At 42.5% G+C, this 15,171-nt stretch overlaps 1 protein-coding gene across 5 annotated transcripts in view; it reads left to right on the forward strand.

Annotated features, from left to right (window-relative positions):
• The window catches only part of SMG7 (SMG7 nonsense mediated mRNA decay factor), a 103,383-nt gene that overhangs the window by 67,201 nt on the left and 21,011 nt on the right, over positions 1-15,171 (forward strand). For all 5 annotated transcript variants that reach the window (XM_048860339.2, XM_048860337.2, XM_048860335.2 and 2 more), the window contains 4 exons: positions 7,736-7,806; positions 8,146-8,206; positions 10,758-10,877; positions 11,476-11,905. In XM_048860339.2, coding sequence (XP_048716296.1) covers positions 7,736-7,806; positions 8,146-8,206; positions 10,758-10,877; positions 11,476-11,905 — 682 coding nt within the window. The remainder of the gene's footprint in view (positions 1-7,735; positions 7,807-8,145; positions 8,207-10,757; positions 10,878-11,475; positions 11,906-15,171) is intronic.

Below are 15,171 nucleotides of genomic sequence, written 5' to 3' on the forward strand. Positions count from 1 at the left end.
TCTCTGTACCCTGCATACACTGCATCTGTGGTCTTTTTGGCACAGTTAGTGACCTGTCTGTGGACCTGGTACTGAATTGCCCTTGCTGGGATGGTAGTGGATTCCCCTCAGTAGTGCAAACTAGACTTTTGACCACCTCAATCACGGCAATGCATACAGCAGTTGAGACATCAATACAGTATACTTCCCCTTCCCAACTACAATGGGAATCAGGGATGGACTCCAAAGATTTCTCTTTGAGCAGGAAAGTGTATGGGTCCCTGGTATTCTCCTGTGTCCATTGATTCAGTATACAAATGCTTATCAGTCATAGCCCTGCTGGGCACATTTGGGTATGAAGTGGGTCTGAGAGATTGTCAGCAACTGGTATTGCATACAATTCCATTTTCTTCCTGCTGCCCCCTCGACTGCCCTGTCCCTCTTCAGGAACCCCTCTCAAGATACTGTTGAAGCAAGAAGGTGGATTCTTCCACTGCTCCAAGATGTGGGGGGAGATTTAGAATTCAGGGGCAGATGGGGTTTTTAATTCTCATTATTTATTCTTCCTAAAGAAAGGGGGTTGGCAGCCCATTCTAGATCTTTGGTGTCTCAACAATATACACCTGGCTCACAGGAAATCCCTCAGATTCCTAGTAGGAACATCTCATTACCAGTACTGGATTCTGCCCTTTAGTCTTTCTCAGCATTGAGGGTGTTCACCAAGTACCTGGTAGTCATAGCAGCTCATTTACAGAGACAAAGGAGGAGTTTATTCATATCCTGTTGAAGGGTTGATCTGAGGAAGTTCAGCACAACAGGTGGCCAATGCAGTTCAAATAATCTTAAAGTTCTTTGCCACACTAAGGCTCAAAGTCAACAATGAAAAATCCACATTCAGCGGACACTTCATGGATCTGATTATCATGGTCCCACAAGAAGTTCTCTCCTCACTAAACTAGTAGAAGGACCCACTTCAGGTGTATGAGGAAGTACTCTTTGCTGCGCCTCTGCCTACCAAGACTCTGGGGACAGATGGCTTCATTGAGAGATGTGGAGTGCTCATCTAAGTCACCTTCAAACACCAGGCCTGTGGTCTTCTCAAGAAGTTTGTCTGCACATAAATGTCCCAGACCTCAGAGCCATTTGACTGGCATGCAAAGCATTCTTGCCTCTATTCCAGGGATCTACAGTCGAAGTGCTAACAAACACCACCACAGTTATATATTATGTCTGCAGTAGAGGAGGAGCTAGGTCATCTGCACAAGAGAGCATTCAGCTCTATTCCTCACCCACTGATGTCACTGGCCCTGCATCTTCCAAGCATTCAGAACTTGCTGGAAGATCACCTCCCGGGGCAGTTCTCAGACAATCACAAGTGGTCAGTTAAGGACTCAGTGTTGCAGAGCGTTTTTTGCAAGTGGAGATACCCATCAGTTGACCTATTAGCCACAGGTCAGAAAAGAAGTGTCAAGTGTTCTGCTCCATTCTGGGCTCTATCAGTTTCCTTTCTTATCCCCTGGACACTGGGACTGATGTATGCTTTCCCCTAACATCCTTGAGAGACCGTAGAAAACTTAGGCAAGATGTTGGATCAATTGTGATAGCCCCTGCATGGGCCAAGGAGTTCCAATATTTGGATCTGGTGAACCTCCCCATGCAGCCTCAGATGACTTTGCCTGTCCTGTGCAACATAGTCTCACAGCACAATGATTAGATCTTTCACCCTGTGTTGTTAATAGCCTGGATGTTGGCTCGCTGACATCCACCAGAAAAAGCTCTTCAGTAGAAGTTTAGAACATTCTGCTCCAAAGCAGGAAAGCCTCAACTACATTGACTCATAGCCAAGTAGAAAGTTTTCTATTCTGGCATAAGGAGTAGAAGTCTCCCTCAGCAACACTCATTTCAGCAATATTGGACTATTTATTAGCCTCCAAAGCTGGACTTGTCAGTTCCACAAGCTGCAATATCTGCATATCACTTTCCTATCCAGAATCACACTATTTTCTCACCCTACAGTGGCTAGATACCTTAAGGGCCTGATTCATGCTTTCCCGCAGTTTGGGAGCTCCCTTTTTAGGACCTCTATAACATTAAAAGGTTGATAGGTCCCCTCCTTTGAGTGCTTAGCAATCTGTTCCCTCTACCACCTAACTATGAAGACTGCCTTTCCAGTAGCCATTACATCAGTTTGAAGTGTAGTAGAGATTCAGGCTCTCAGGACAGGGCTCCCTTAAACTGTGTTTCATAAGGAAAGGATCACTCTTAGCTCTCATCCCAAGTTCCTGCCCAAAGTTGTTTAAAATGTTTGTGTATATCAATTTATTCATCTTCGTTTTCTTCCCCAAGTCTCACTCAGTCTCATGGGAAACTAAATTTCATACACTTGATTTAGTCAAGGGATTGTAAGACTACCTTAACAGGACAAAAATATTTTAGGAACATACCTAAACTGTGGCCTTCTCAGAGAAAGTGAGTGATGGGTTAGGCACTATCCTCTGAGAGTCTTAGCTCTTCAACTGTATAAGAACATATTATGAGTGAGTTAGATCCACCTAGCTGCATTAGAGCTCATTCTGCTAGACATCAGGCATCCTCTGCTAACTGTTCCTATTTCTGAAGTTTATATGGTTGGCTACATGTATGGTTCACTCATTTACAAGACACTATTCTTTGGTAGAGGCTTCCAGATCAGATGCTGCTTATTTCAGGGCTGTTCTCCATTCATTGTTCAAGTAGGACTCCTAGTACCCACATCCAAGCAAACAGACAACTGTTTGTCACCTAGAGTAGAAGTCATGTGGACAATCTCTCAAAGAAGAGAGAATGATTACTTACATTACAGTAACTTCCATGACATCTTCAAGATGTGTTGTCCATCTAGATTCCATGACCTGCACTCCTTCCCCACTACTATGGAGTCCTACTCCTCTAGGGCTCTGAACTGGTGAAGGAACTCAAGAACATTTGGGCCTGCTCTGCTGTTTATGTGTTTGGGTGAAGGTATGAGAACATGTAGGGGACAAGCACAGCCCCAACGAACACCTCTGGTCAAAAGAGTCTAATTATGTGTGCATGAGGCACATGTGCACCAGGAGTGGAGTCCATGTTGACAACATATCTCTAACAACCATACTTACTGTAAGGTAAGTAATCAGTCTTTCAAAATCATCTTTGACGGTAAAAATTTTTTGCCGTGTCTGGGGGAGGGGTAGCTCAGTGGTTTGAGCATTGGCCTGCTAAACCCAGGGTTGCGAGTTCAATCCTTGAGGGGGCCATTTAGGGATCTGGGGCAAAAATTGGGGATTGGCCCTGCTTTGAGCAGGGGGTTGGACTAGATGACCTCCTGAGGTCCCTTCCAAACCTGATATTCTATGATTCTATGATATCTCCTTCATTCATCAGACTTGATCTTTTTCCCTCCTTCCCTCAGAACAGATGAACGTGCACTATTCCTTTTTTCCCCTCAAAGTAAAAAGTTCTGAATTCTGCTGTGAGAAGGTAGGACACAGAGCCCTACTTAAAAATCCCTCACTTTTGCTCAATTTGTCTACATGCTCCTATTCTCGTAGTAAAGGGGCAACATCAACTTGATCGCACTGGTCTGATTGTTATACTTTCATTAGTTGCAAGCAATAGCTAAGATTAATATAACTGAAAACTTAGTGAAATAACCTTATTTTTTCTCAGCAAAGAGACGCTGTGACTACATCCATAGTAAAAATTACTAAGAGCTGTCAAATGCACAGCTTGAACTAGAGGCCCTAAAAAGGGAGTTCCCAAACTGGGGGAAAGCATGAATCAGGCCCTTAAGGTATCTAGCCCTATATTCAAGCTGACCATGTCTCTTTAAAGTTTTTCTCGCAGTACTGCTAATAACAAAAAGCTTCCTTTAGGATAAAAAAACACTTTTTTTCCTTTTTTCCCTTCATTGGTTCTCCTGAAACCTGTATCTGTTGTGTCCCTCCATCTCTGTAATACTCTAGTGCAGTAGTTCTCAACCTGTTGTCTGCGGAGGTCTAAGGGGTCCATGAAAGACTTACACTGAAAACTGACTGAACAGAATTCAACTGTATATACAGACAATAGATTTCCAAAGGGGTCCACAAATGAAAAAGGACCTATTCATACTTCTGAGGCTTTCCTATTATATAGTAAAGCTGTAAGTATCCCTGTCCTATTTATTTGAAAACATCTCTATCAGTCTTAACTGTGCTTATTCTTGGACTCATTGGGGAAATAATCCTTGTACTACATGCAGATTTAGAATTTTCTGTACTCTGAAAAATGCAGAAATACACAAGTTCTCAACCCTGAAGGTTTATGTGCTTTTTCTTGTGGAGCATTGCTCTTACCTTAAACAAAACAAATAGCTGATACAGATTTTTCTTCTGCTGAAACCATATTACCCAAGGGTAGGAATCTTTAATCCCAGATAGGAAAAGAAATATCCATAAAATACCAGTTCTAGTGTGTGGCTCTTCACAATCGGGTTTCTGGCCACCGCTTTCTGTTGCAGTTCCACAAGCTGCAATATCTGCATGTCACTTTGATGCATGTCACTCTATCCAGAATCAGGTTGGTAGACAACTTCAACAGAATGTCTATTTCATTCTTTTAAAAATATTGTACAAAAGTTTGTTCCCTGTTGATATAAATGAGACAGCAGCCAGTGCACTTTGGAAACTATTTTAAGTAGGCCTCCTAATTTCTTTTTAAACATTTTACACTCACATACTAGACTCAAAAATAGCTAAAGCAGAGATCTACTGTTAGTAAAGACTTTTTATTAATTTATTTCAAAAGGCATGTTGAAAGTATGGCAAATATCATGGATGAGAACTACACGGATGATATTTATACTCTCCACCTCTATTCCCCTCACACCCTACCATACAAACAGAATGAGGGTGTGTTACTTACTGTAATTTAGATCTAAAAGGATTTGATGGACTTAGAAAATCAACATTTTTACGTTCACCAATCTCGGCAGTCATTCAGGAAAAGTGGCTGACCTACCTTCAGGGTACATGTTTGTATTTCAATTCATCATGTGGTAGATAATGACTAAGATTTACTGAAAAAGGTCAGATTCATTCTGAGAGCTCTGGGCATGCCTTTGACATAGAATGCCTATTGCTTTCACAGAATTGATGCCAGTCACTACAGGATATAAATGTTAGTCCAAGGCATTGACTGGCAGAGGGAAGGGAAGATGAGGGGATCTGTCACAGGAGGCAAGTGAACTGCAATATAAACATTACTGGTACACTTGTAAAGTTTAAGTCCTGTGGGACCCTGACAAGTTAGGCACAATGAAAACTTGAAATGGATTAGTGTTCTTTAATCTCTGCTCCGCTGCCTCAGTCCCTCGAGGCAACAAAACTTGGGGGTTGTTTGGTGAAACTGCCTAGAATATAGTAGGAAATACTTTCTCCTTCATCTGACACATAACTCGTCTTTATACTGGTGCCAGCCCCTTGCTCTTTTGCGCACACTGTACTTAGTAGTTAACACTGGCAGTGAAAAGATACTAACTCCTTTTCTGTAGCCCAGTTTGCAAGTATTTTTCCATGAAGGGAGCCATACAATTGGAAGGAGTCTCCAGGCCAGAACCATGCCTGCAGAGACAGAGTTTTAAGAAATCTTTGAGCTCAGTTGTAGGGGCGAGAGGCAGATTGTGAAATGTGAGATGGGATCAAGATGCAGGTTATTTCCAATATGGCTACTACAGGAGTCCATGCTGCAGGATGTGTTTTTCAGGATGTGTTTTACAGGCTATTCAGGTTTTTTAACCCTCAGCAAATATCTGCTGGAGTCACTAAATTGTTCTGTGCTAACAGAGCTGTAAGCTCAGTTAACCAATCTGCTCAAGTTCAAGGTGGCTATAGGTTCTGTCAGTATGGCTAATGGTGTTTTGTAAGCTCCTTTAGCTGGACCATTCTGTTTAAAGGAGGTTAGGCTTTGTAATTTTCTGATCTCTGAGTAATTCTTGATTTATCTGGTCTTCGTTTCAACCTGTATTGTTTCACTGAATTTAAATGTATGGGGAGTGGGGGAGAGCTTGGGCCCTCTGCCTTGCAGCGGGTGAGGGGGGAGGGAGGGAGGGTAGAGGTTTCTGTCTAGTGAGGAGAGGGGTCTCAGGGCTTCAGCCCCACAGGGTGCACCTGCCAAGGCTTGGCCTTCAGCAGGAGCAGGGTTGGAGACCCGTCTAGGTGTGCCATGGCTCTCAAACTTCTGAAGATTGTCATATGTGGCTTGGAGGGTCAGTAAGTTTGGCCACCTCTGCCCTATGGTATACAAAAGCAGCCATAAACTAGCAGAAATGCAGACTATACTTGCTACATAGAAGTCCTCTGTTTTGCCACAGACCCAACTAGAATTCATACTCCTGGAATATGCCTGTGTCTTACCCATCAGAACTTTTCTCCACCTTCTTCCATTTCCACCACTACTGTATATTTTCATATCTCACCATGAGTCAGATTTGGAGGGTTGGGAAGTGTAATAGTACTGTGCTCCATTCAAGTTCATCTAGCAATCCCAGAGTACCATGTGCTTGCAAAACAAGTAGCAAGATGGTTATCAATGGTTGATTTTAAGCCTGTTGATGGCAATTAAATGTTAACATGCTATTGAGATAATGGAGTATTTCACATCTCTATTCAAACTATTTTCTGTCTGTCTGCAGAGACAGGTTCACATCTGAAAGATTCGCTAATTTATGCTTTCATTTATTTTAAAAAAAAATATGCAAAAACTGTTAGGGCCCCAGAGAATAAAGGCATTCCGCAGAGTGCCGAATCAGTCTGTCCCTTCCATCTCACTGTTGCCATGGACCCAATATACCCATATTTGTGTACCTCACTACGCTTTTATTTTCCTTTTGGCTGTAATAAGACTTGACTATCCATAGGTAGACGGATATGCACTATTTCCCCCTTTGTTGTAAAATCAGAGTACTTTATTTCATTCTCAGACAATTGCCTCACCTTATACGTGCCCCATAGAGTAGTCCTTCAGATTTGACATCAAAACAGAGTGGTGTCTATGCAAAGTATTTCCAGTCATTGCACCAACTTTAGCAGGGCATGCGTCAAGAGTGAAGGTAGTTTAGTGTTCAACTTAAATCCAACCTGAACTTAGGACTTGTGGTGTTCCAACATCTACTTCTAGAACTACAATATTCTGTTAAGGTTTTTAGAAGTAATGAGTCTGCCTAACCCTAACTATATCTTACGGAAGCATTTTGTCTCTGAAATGATTTTCAGATATATTCTCTTGAGAACAGTCAGCTTTGAATTGGAAAGTACGAACTACAAACAAAGGCTGTGAACTCATTCCCCTAGTATAATATTTTAAAATCAAGTGACAGCTGTGGTTTGTTGCTCTCTAGCTGGTAAATGCACCTGCCATACTTCCTGAATTTGGTGACAGGAAACTGGGTTCTTTGGTTATCTCAGACCGCCTTTTGAAAGCATTTTCCTTGCATCTCAAAATTCTATCCTTCCCTTGACAGCACTGAAAAAATATCATTTCATTGCAGAAGGAGTTCACTTTGTTAAGGAGAATAAGGGCTCCTGACTAGTTGCAGTAAGGGAGGGATGCCAAAAATCTTGATTTTATCCATTCTTGGAAGCAGTTGGGCTGAGTTGGATTTCAACTCTGTCATAGGCCTCCATATTGAATTGGTACAATGAGTAGAATTCCAGTTCAGACATACCATGACAAGTGGAAACTATCTTCTTTTGATTTGTAGCATTTGGCCATGGCTGATTTCTCTGCTAAACAGCTTCCAGCCCCATGAGGAAGATCTTTCCAGCACTAATGGTAAGGATGCTTCTAGTCTGTGTTCTGTGAAAGGGCGGTGGGAGGTGGGGAGGAAGTGTCTCTAACATCATTGGTGTGGGGTATCATGGTAGAATAAAGCACCTTCTAGTATTAGTACACTTAGAATATGAATATTTTACAAACTGCTTTTTCCTGTGCTGAGCATATTGTATTTCATTTTATCTATCCTTCACTTTCTGTAGATCCCACAGCATGAGTAGTACAGCATTTATCTAGTAGTGTGAGCTGTACTGTATGTGGTGACTGGATATCCATAACCTTACTGGTGCAGCATATTCCAGGCCTTGTTACTGATATTCTTTCTTGTTTGTTCACCAGCTACCCCACTTCCAGAGGAGTTTGAGTTGCAGGGATTCTTGGCTCTGAGACCCTCATTCAGGTGAGTGGCAGCTGAAGGATGCTTTACCCATACTGACAGGTTTCAGAGTAGCAGCTGTGTTATTCTGTATCCACAAAAGGAACAGGAGTACTTGTGGCACATTAGAGACTAACAAATTTATTAGAGCATAAGCTTTCGTGGGCTACAGCCCACTTCATCGGATGCATAGAATGGAACATATAGTAAGAAGAAATATATATACGTACAGATAAGTTGGAAGTTGCAATACAAACTCTGAGAGGTTAATTAGTGGTAGATACAACCGCATTTGCTCCAATCCCTCAGACGGAGACAAACACCTACAAGATCTCCATCAAGCATTCTTAAAACTACAATACCCACCTGCTGAAGTGAAAAAACAGATTGACAGAGCCAGAAGAGTACCCAGAAGTCACCTACTACAGGACAGGCCCAACAAAGACAATAACAGAACACCACTAGCTGTCACCTTCAGCCCCCAACTAAAACCTCTCCAGCGCATCATCAAATATTTACAACCTATCCTGAAAAATGATCCCTCACTCTCACAGATCTTGGGAGACAGACCAGTCCTTGCTTACAGACAGCCCCCCAACCTGAAGCAAATACTCTCCAGCACACCACACAACAAAAACACTAACCCAGGAACCTATTCCTGTTACACAGCCCGATGCCAACTCTGTCCACATATTTATTCAAGTGACACGATCATAGGACCTAATCACATTAGCCACGCCATCAGGGGCTCGTTCACCTGCACATCTACAATGTGATATATGCCATCATGTGCCAGCAATGCCCCTCTGCCATGTACATTGGCCAAACCGGACAGTCTCTACGCAAAAGAATAAATGGACACAAATCTGACATCAGGAATCATAATGTTCAAAAACCGGTAGGAGAACACTTCAACCTCTCTGGCCGCTCAGTAAAAGATTTAAGGGTGGCAATTTTGCAACAGAAAAGCTTCAAAAACAGACTCCAATGAGAAACTGCTGAGCTTGAATTAATATGCAAACTAGATACCACAAACTTGGGTTTGAATAGAGACTGGGAGTGGCTTGGTCACTACACATATTGAATCTATTTCTCCATGTTAAGTATTCTCACACCTTCTTGTCAACTGTCTAAATGGGCCATCTTGATTATCACTACAAAAGTTTTTTTTTCTCCTGCAGAGAATGCTCATCTTAACTAATTAGCTTATCACAGTTTGTATGGCAACTTCCAGCTTATCTGTGTGTGTGCGTATGTATATATATATTTCTTCTTACTATATGTTCCATTCTATGCATCCGATGAAGTGGGCTGTAGCCCACGAAAGCTTATACTCTAATAAATTTGTTATTCTCTAAGGTGCCACAAGTACTCCTGTTCTTTTTACCCATACTGGTGGTGAAGTACTGAGAGGAAGACTTTGTGGTAGGGAGATACTGATGTTCTGCACTAACCCTATTTTGAGAGCAAGTACAGATGAATGTAGATCTCCTTCAAACAATTTTAATAAGTAAAAAGTGGTCTGCATGCAGGACTCCTATCTCTCTAGTTTTGTGATGAACTGGAGTCCATGTCCAGTATCACAGGAGTAACATTTTTGAGGAAGGAAAGGAGTACTTGTGGCACCTTAGAGACTAACCACAAGTACTCCTTTTCTTTTTGCGAATACAGACTAACACGGCTGTTCCTCTGAAACCTGTCATTTTTGAGGAAGGGGAAGTTCCATTTATTTGAACACATTTGTATATAAAATATACTAAAACTTGAAACATGGATGGGGTTCTTTTTTCTGGCTTTAATTTTTAAATTTGCCTTTTTCCTTCAATAGCCTTCAACCCAGCTTTGAAAACCGTGACTATCTTAAAGGAGAACTCACACTGAGAACTTGGGAAAGGAATATATTTATATGAAAAAAAAAAACTACTTGGCCCTTGTGTTTCCTTTGCTGCTGTTGAAGTTGTGGGATTTTCTCCCTCTGATCCTAAGTTGTTCTTCGGCTTGATCCTGTAGCAAAATAGTTTGCCTATACTTGACATCTGAATAATTTCCGTAGCATCAGAGTACTAATAGCACTATGACTTCACTACCAAAGCAAGGAGGAGATGGCTAGTGAGGGAGAAACCTTGGTTTAAATCCATTCGCTTACTGTTAACCTTTAATTTTGGTCTTAATTAATATGAGAGCTTTTCCTAATATCATGCACCCTTTTGTCATGTCATAAAGGACTTGACGTCACTAGTTTACTTGCTTAATGTAGACCTTCTTTATTAAAGTAATATAACTGAAAATACAATTCCGATATCTATAACTGTATTTAGGTTAAAAGAAAAGGAGGACTTGTGGCACCTCCGAGACTAACAAATTTATTTGAGCATAAGCTTTTGTGAGCTACAGCTCACTTCATCGGATGCATCTGAAACCTGTATTTAGGTTATTAAATCCTGCTGAAAATGAAACCTGCAATAGACTTTTTGTACAATTCATAGTCCTTTTTGCAAGCCTCCATTTGCCTTTACGGTACAAGAGGCAACTGAGATTAATTTTATTTTCCATTCTTTGTTTACGTCAACATTAGGAACTTGGATTTCTCCAAAGGCCACCAGGGGATTACAGGAGACAAAGAAGGGCTGCAGCGACGGGTACGGCAGCAACGACTGATCTTCACAGGAAAATGGATTGCTGACAACCAGCCAAGGTATCTACGCAGCTGCTAGTGCTATCTCTCTCACTCCTGTTTGTATATTGTTCTTGCTGTAAAGCTTAGTAGCATTGACAGGTGCCAGAGATTTAGTTTTGAGTGGTAATGTTGATATGTTGCATTAGTGTATTGTAGAACACTACATATGTAAGTTAATGTTTTGTACTGTGGTAGTGACAAAAGACAATGTGCGAATGCATGGATCTGATAATGAGCATTCGTGAAACTTGTAGGAATACACAGTTCCTGAGATTTACCTGTTTGGGGCAGGGATTGTATCTTCCTACATGGTAGTAAAGCATCTAGTGCAATGGGACCTCTGAGTACTACTGTGGTACAATTAAATAACAATACTGGCAATAGTATGTGAAGTCGTAGAGACTGGGCAATGGTGTGTGTGTGTGCATATTGAAGAGTGCCAGCAGCCTGGAAGGTATAATGTAATTTGTTATATGGAGTTAGTACTGAGGCTGGGGGGTTAGTGTGCTGTGTGCTGGCTCGTTGCGTATGTCATGCCATTATTATAGCCTGGGAAGATGGGCTACATGGCTAAAAGGACTACTACATGCTATTCAGTACCTTTTTCTTTTTTTAGGCTGATTCAGTGTGAAAACGAAGTAGGAAAACTGTTGTTTTTGACAGAAATCCCAGAGTTGTTGCTAGAGGACCCTAGTGAAGCCAAAGAGAGTCTCGTCCTACAGGAAACATCCATTGCAGAGCCACTGTCTACAGATGGGAGCCCAGGACTCAAATCAGTTCTGTCCACTGGCAGAAATCTTAGCAACTGTGACACTGGGGAGAAACCAATGGTCACATTCAAAGAGAACATTAAACCACGAGAGGTAAACCGAGAGCAAGGGCGAATCTATCCACCTAAAGATGTGGGTAGGGAAAGACGGGACTATAGCAAAGGAATAGCAGCCACTAAAAATGATGGAAAGAAAGACAACAAGAGAAAGAATGAAACCAAGAAATGCAGCTTGGAGAAGATGCAGGAGGCAGGAAAGCAGAATGTGGCAGTGCAGGTAAGGCATTCAGATTCTGAGTACAGAGTCTGTCGCTTGCCGTTTTGTTAGACAGTAAGCTCTTTGGAGCAGGGATTGTCTTTTTATGTGCAGCATCTAGCTGAAAGGAGCCGTGACTGAGGTGCTAGGTGCTACTGCTATGCCAGTAGTTGTTAGTTGAAGAACAGCAACAGGCCTTATTTAGGGACCAGATATAAAAGTGATTCATGGCATTTCCTTACAAGTTTACCCTTGAGGGAAGGGAGGTAATGGAGAGTGCTATGTTCAGTACCTTAAATTGTAGTTCTACACTGAAAAGTCACTAGTTAAAAATGACACTTCTGACTTAACAGATCAGCTCCTCTACTATACAAAGGCCTGTTTACTTTAGCATCATACGTTTTTACTAGGGCTGTCGATTAATTGCAGTTAACTCAAGCAATTAACTCAAAAAAATTAATTGGGATTAATCACAGTTTTAATTGCACTATTAAACAATAGAATACCAATTGAAATGTGTTAAATATTTTGGATTTTTTCTACATTTTCACGTTTGATTTCTATTTACAACACAGAATATAAAGTGTACAGTGCTCACCTTGTTATTTTTATTACAAATATTTGCACTGTAAAAATGATAAACAAAAGATAGTATTTCTCAATTCACCTCATACAAGTACTGTAGTGCAATCTCTTTATCTTGAAAGTTGAACTTACAAATGTAGATTTTTTTGTTACATAACTGCACTCAAAAACAAAACAATGTAAAACTTTAGAGCCTATAAGTCCTCACTCAGTCCTACTTCTTGTTCAGCCAATCATTAAGACAAATAAGTTCGTTTACATTTACGGGAGACTATGTTGCCCACTTCTTATATACAGTGTCACCTGAAAATCAGAACAGGTGTTCACATGATACTATTGTAGCTGGCATTGCTAGGTATTTCTTTGTCAGGTATGCTAAACATTAGTGTGCCCTTTCATGCTTCCGCCACCATTCCAGAGGACATGCTTCCATGCCAATGATGCTCTTAAAATAAATTAATGCACTAATTAAATTTGTGACTTAACTCCTTGGGGGAGAATTCCAAGTCTCCTGCTCTGTTTTACCTGCATTCTGCCATGTATTTCATGTTATAGCAGTCTCGGATGATGACCCAGCACATGTTGTTCAATTTAAGAACACTTTTACTGCAGATTTCACAAAATGCAAAGAAGGTACCAAATGTGAGATTTCTAGAGATAGCTACAGCATTCAACCCAAGGTTTAAGAATCTGAAGTGCCTTCCAAAATCTGAGAGATGAGGTGTGGAGCATGTTTTCAGAAATCTTAAAAGAGCAGCACTCCAATGTGGACACTACAGAACCCGAACCACCAAAAAAGAAAATCAACCTTTGTTGGTGGCATCTGACTCAGATGATGAAAACAAAAGTGTGTGAGTCTGCACTGCTTTGAATAGTTATTGAGCAGAACTCATCAGCATGGATGCATGTCCTCTGAAATGGTGGGCAAAGCATAAAGGGACATATGACTCTTTAGTGCATCTGGCACGTAAATATCTTGCGATGCCAACTATGATAGTGCCATGTGAATGCCTGTTCTCACTTTCGGGTGACATAATAAACAAGAAGCAGGTGGCATTATCTTCCGCAAATGTAAACAAACTTGCCTTGAATGTAGGGCTGTGGGAGGGAGTGCGGGCTGTGGGAGGGGGTGCAGAGTGCAGGAAGGGGCTCAAGGCAAGGGGTTGGGGAGGAGCGGGGGTGCAGAGTGTGGGAGGGGGCTCAGGGCAGGGGTTTGGGGTACAGGAGAGGTGCAGCAGGGGGCTCAGGGTAGGGGGTTGGGGAGCGGGGTGCAGGAGGGCTTCAGGGTGCGGGCTCCGGCCTGGCACCGTTTACCTGGATCGGCTCCAGGATGGGAGCTGTGGGGGGAGGTGCCTGCAGGTGAGGGCAGTGCACGGAGCCCTCTGCCTCCACACCTCCAGTGGCCGCAGGGATGTGGTGCTGGCCGCTTCCGGGATCTGCTCGGGATCTGCAGTGCCATGGGGGTGGCAATCCCGCAGGCCATAGTTTGCCCACCCATGATCTAGACTCTCATCAGCTTACCATCATGTAACTTATACTGCATTACTCGTAACTAGGGCCCTACCAAATTCACAGCCATGAAAAACATGTCACGGACTGTGAAATGTGGTCGTGCGTGTGCTTTTACCCTATACTTTTGACTCCTGGCCCACTCAATCTAAGGAAAGCAAAGTTGGTGTACAATAACTACTGTGGAAACCCTGGAAAAGGGGGGTGTAGCAGGTAAAATAGGAGGGTGTAAGGAGTTGTTTGCTCACGTAGCATAGTAGATTGCGCTTATTAGTAACTCTTCGGTTGCTAGCAAAAAGATGCTATTATTAGACATCATACATCATCATACATCCAATGAAGTGAGCTATAGCTCACGGAAGCTTATGCTCAAATAAATTGGTTCGTCTCTAAAGTGCCACAAGTCCTCCTTTTCTTTTTGCGTATACAGACTAATATGGCTGCTACTCTGAAACCTGTTATTATCAGAGAGTTGCTAATAAGCGGAAGGCAGATTTGGAAAGCAGCAGCCAGGGAAGAAAGCGTTGGGACATGCCTTTTCTGGATGTAGCCGTGCAAACCTGACTGTGGCAAGGCAGCTGCAGTCTGGATGTTGGGACTTTCTATGCGGAGCAGAGGTGCTGAGGGGCTCATGGGGCTTCACCATACCTGTCTCTCTACACTCTCCAAGGGTCAGGGCTCAGTACATCCCAGTGCTTTCTTCGTGGTATGCAGTGCCCTGGCAAGGCACAAGGAGAGGTACTGTGCCACGGTAACATCCGGGATGCAGCTCCTCTCCCTGTTGTTGTCCTACCCACAACCTCCCTGCCCATCCACAGCCCCATACCTGTACAGTCCCTGTGTGCAGGGAGGTTTGCTGGGCTGCAGGCCCTGAAGGAAGAACTGGGATGGGCTGAGCACTGGCAGCAGGCAGCTTTGTGGGGCTGCAAGCAGGGAAAGGCTGTCCCACCACTTCCTTTCCTGGCTGCAGCCTTGCAAATCTGCCTGCGATGGGCCTTTCTTCAAAATAAGGGATGGGCGCTAATAAGCGGCGTGCCGTTGCCAATATCCAGATCCCATTAACAATGATGTTAATGACAGGTTTCAGAGTAACAGCCATGTTAGTCTGTATTCGCAAAAAGAAAAGGAGTACTTGTGGCACCTTAGAGACTAACCAATTTATTTGAGCATAAGCTTTCGTGAGCTACAGCTCA

The sequence above is a fragment of the Caretta caretta genome, chromosome 8 (assembly GCF_965140235.1).
Source record: "Caretta caretta isolate rCarCar2 chromosome 8, rCarCar1.hap1, whole genome shotgun sequence".
In the NCBI taxonomy this organism is placed as follows: Eukaryota; Metazoa; Chordata; order Testudines; family Cheloniidae; genus Caretta; species Caretta caretta.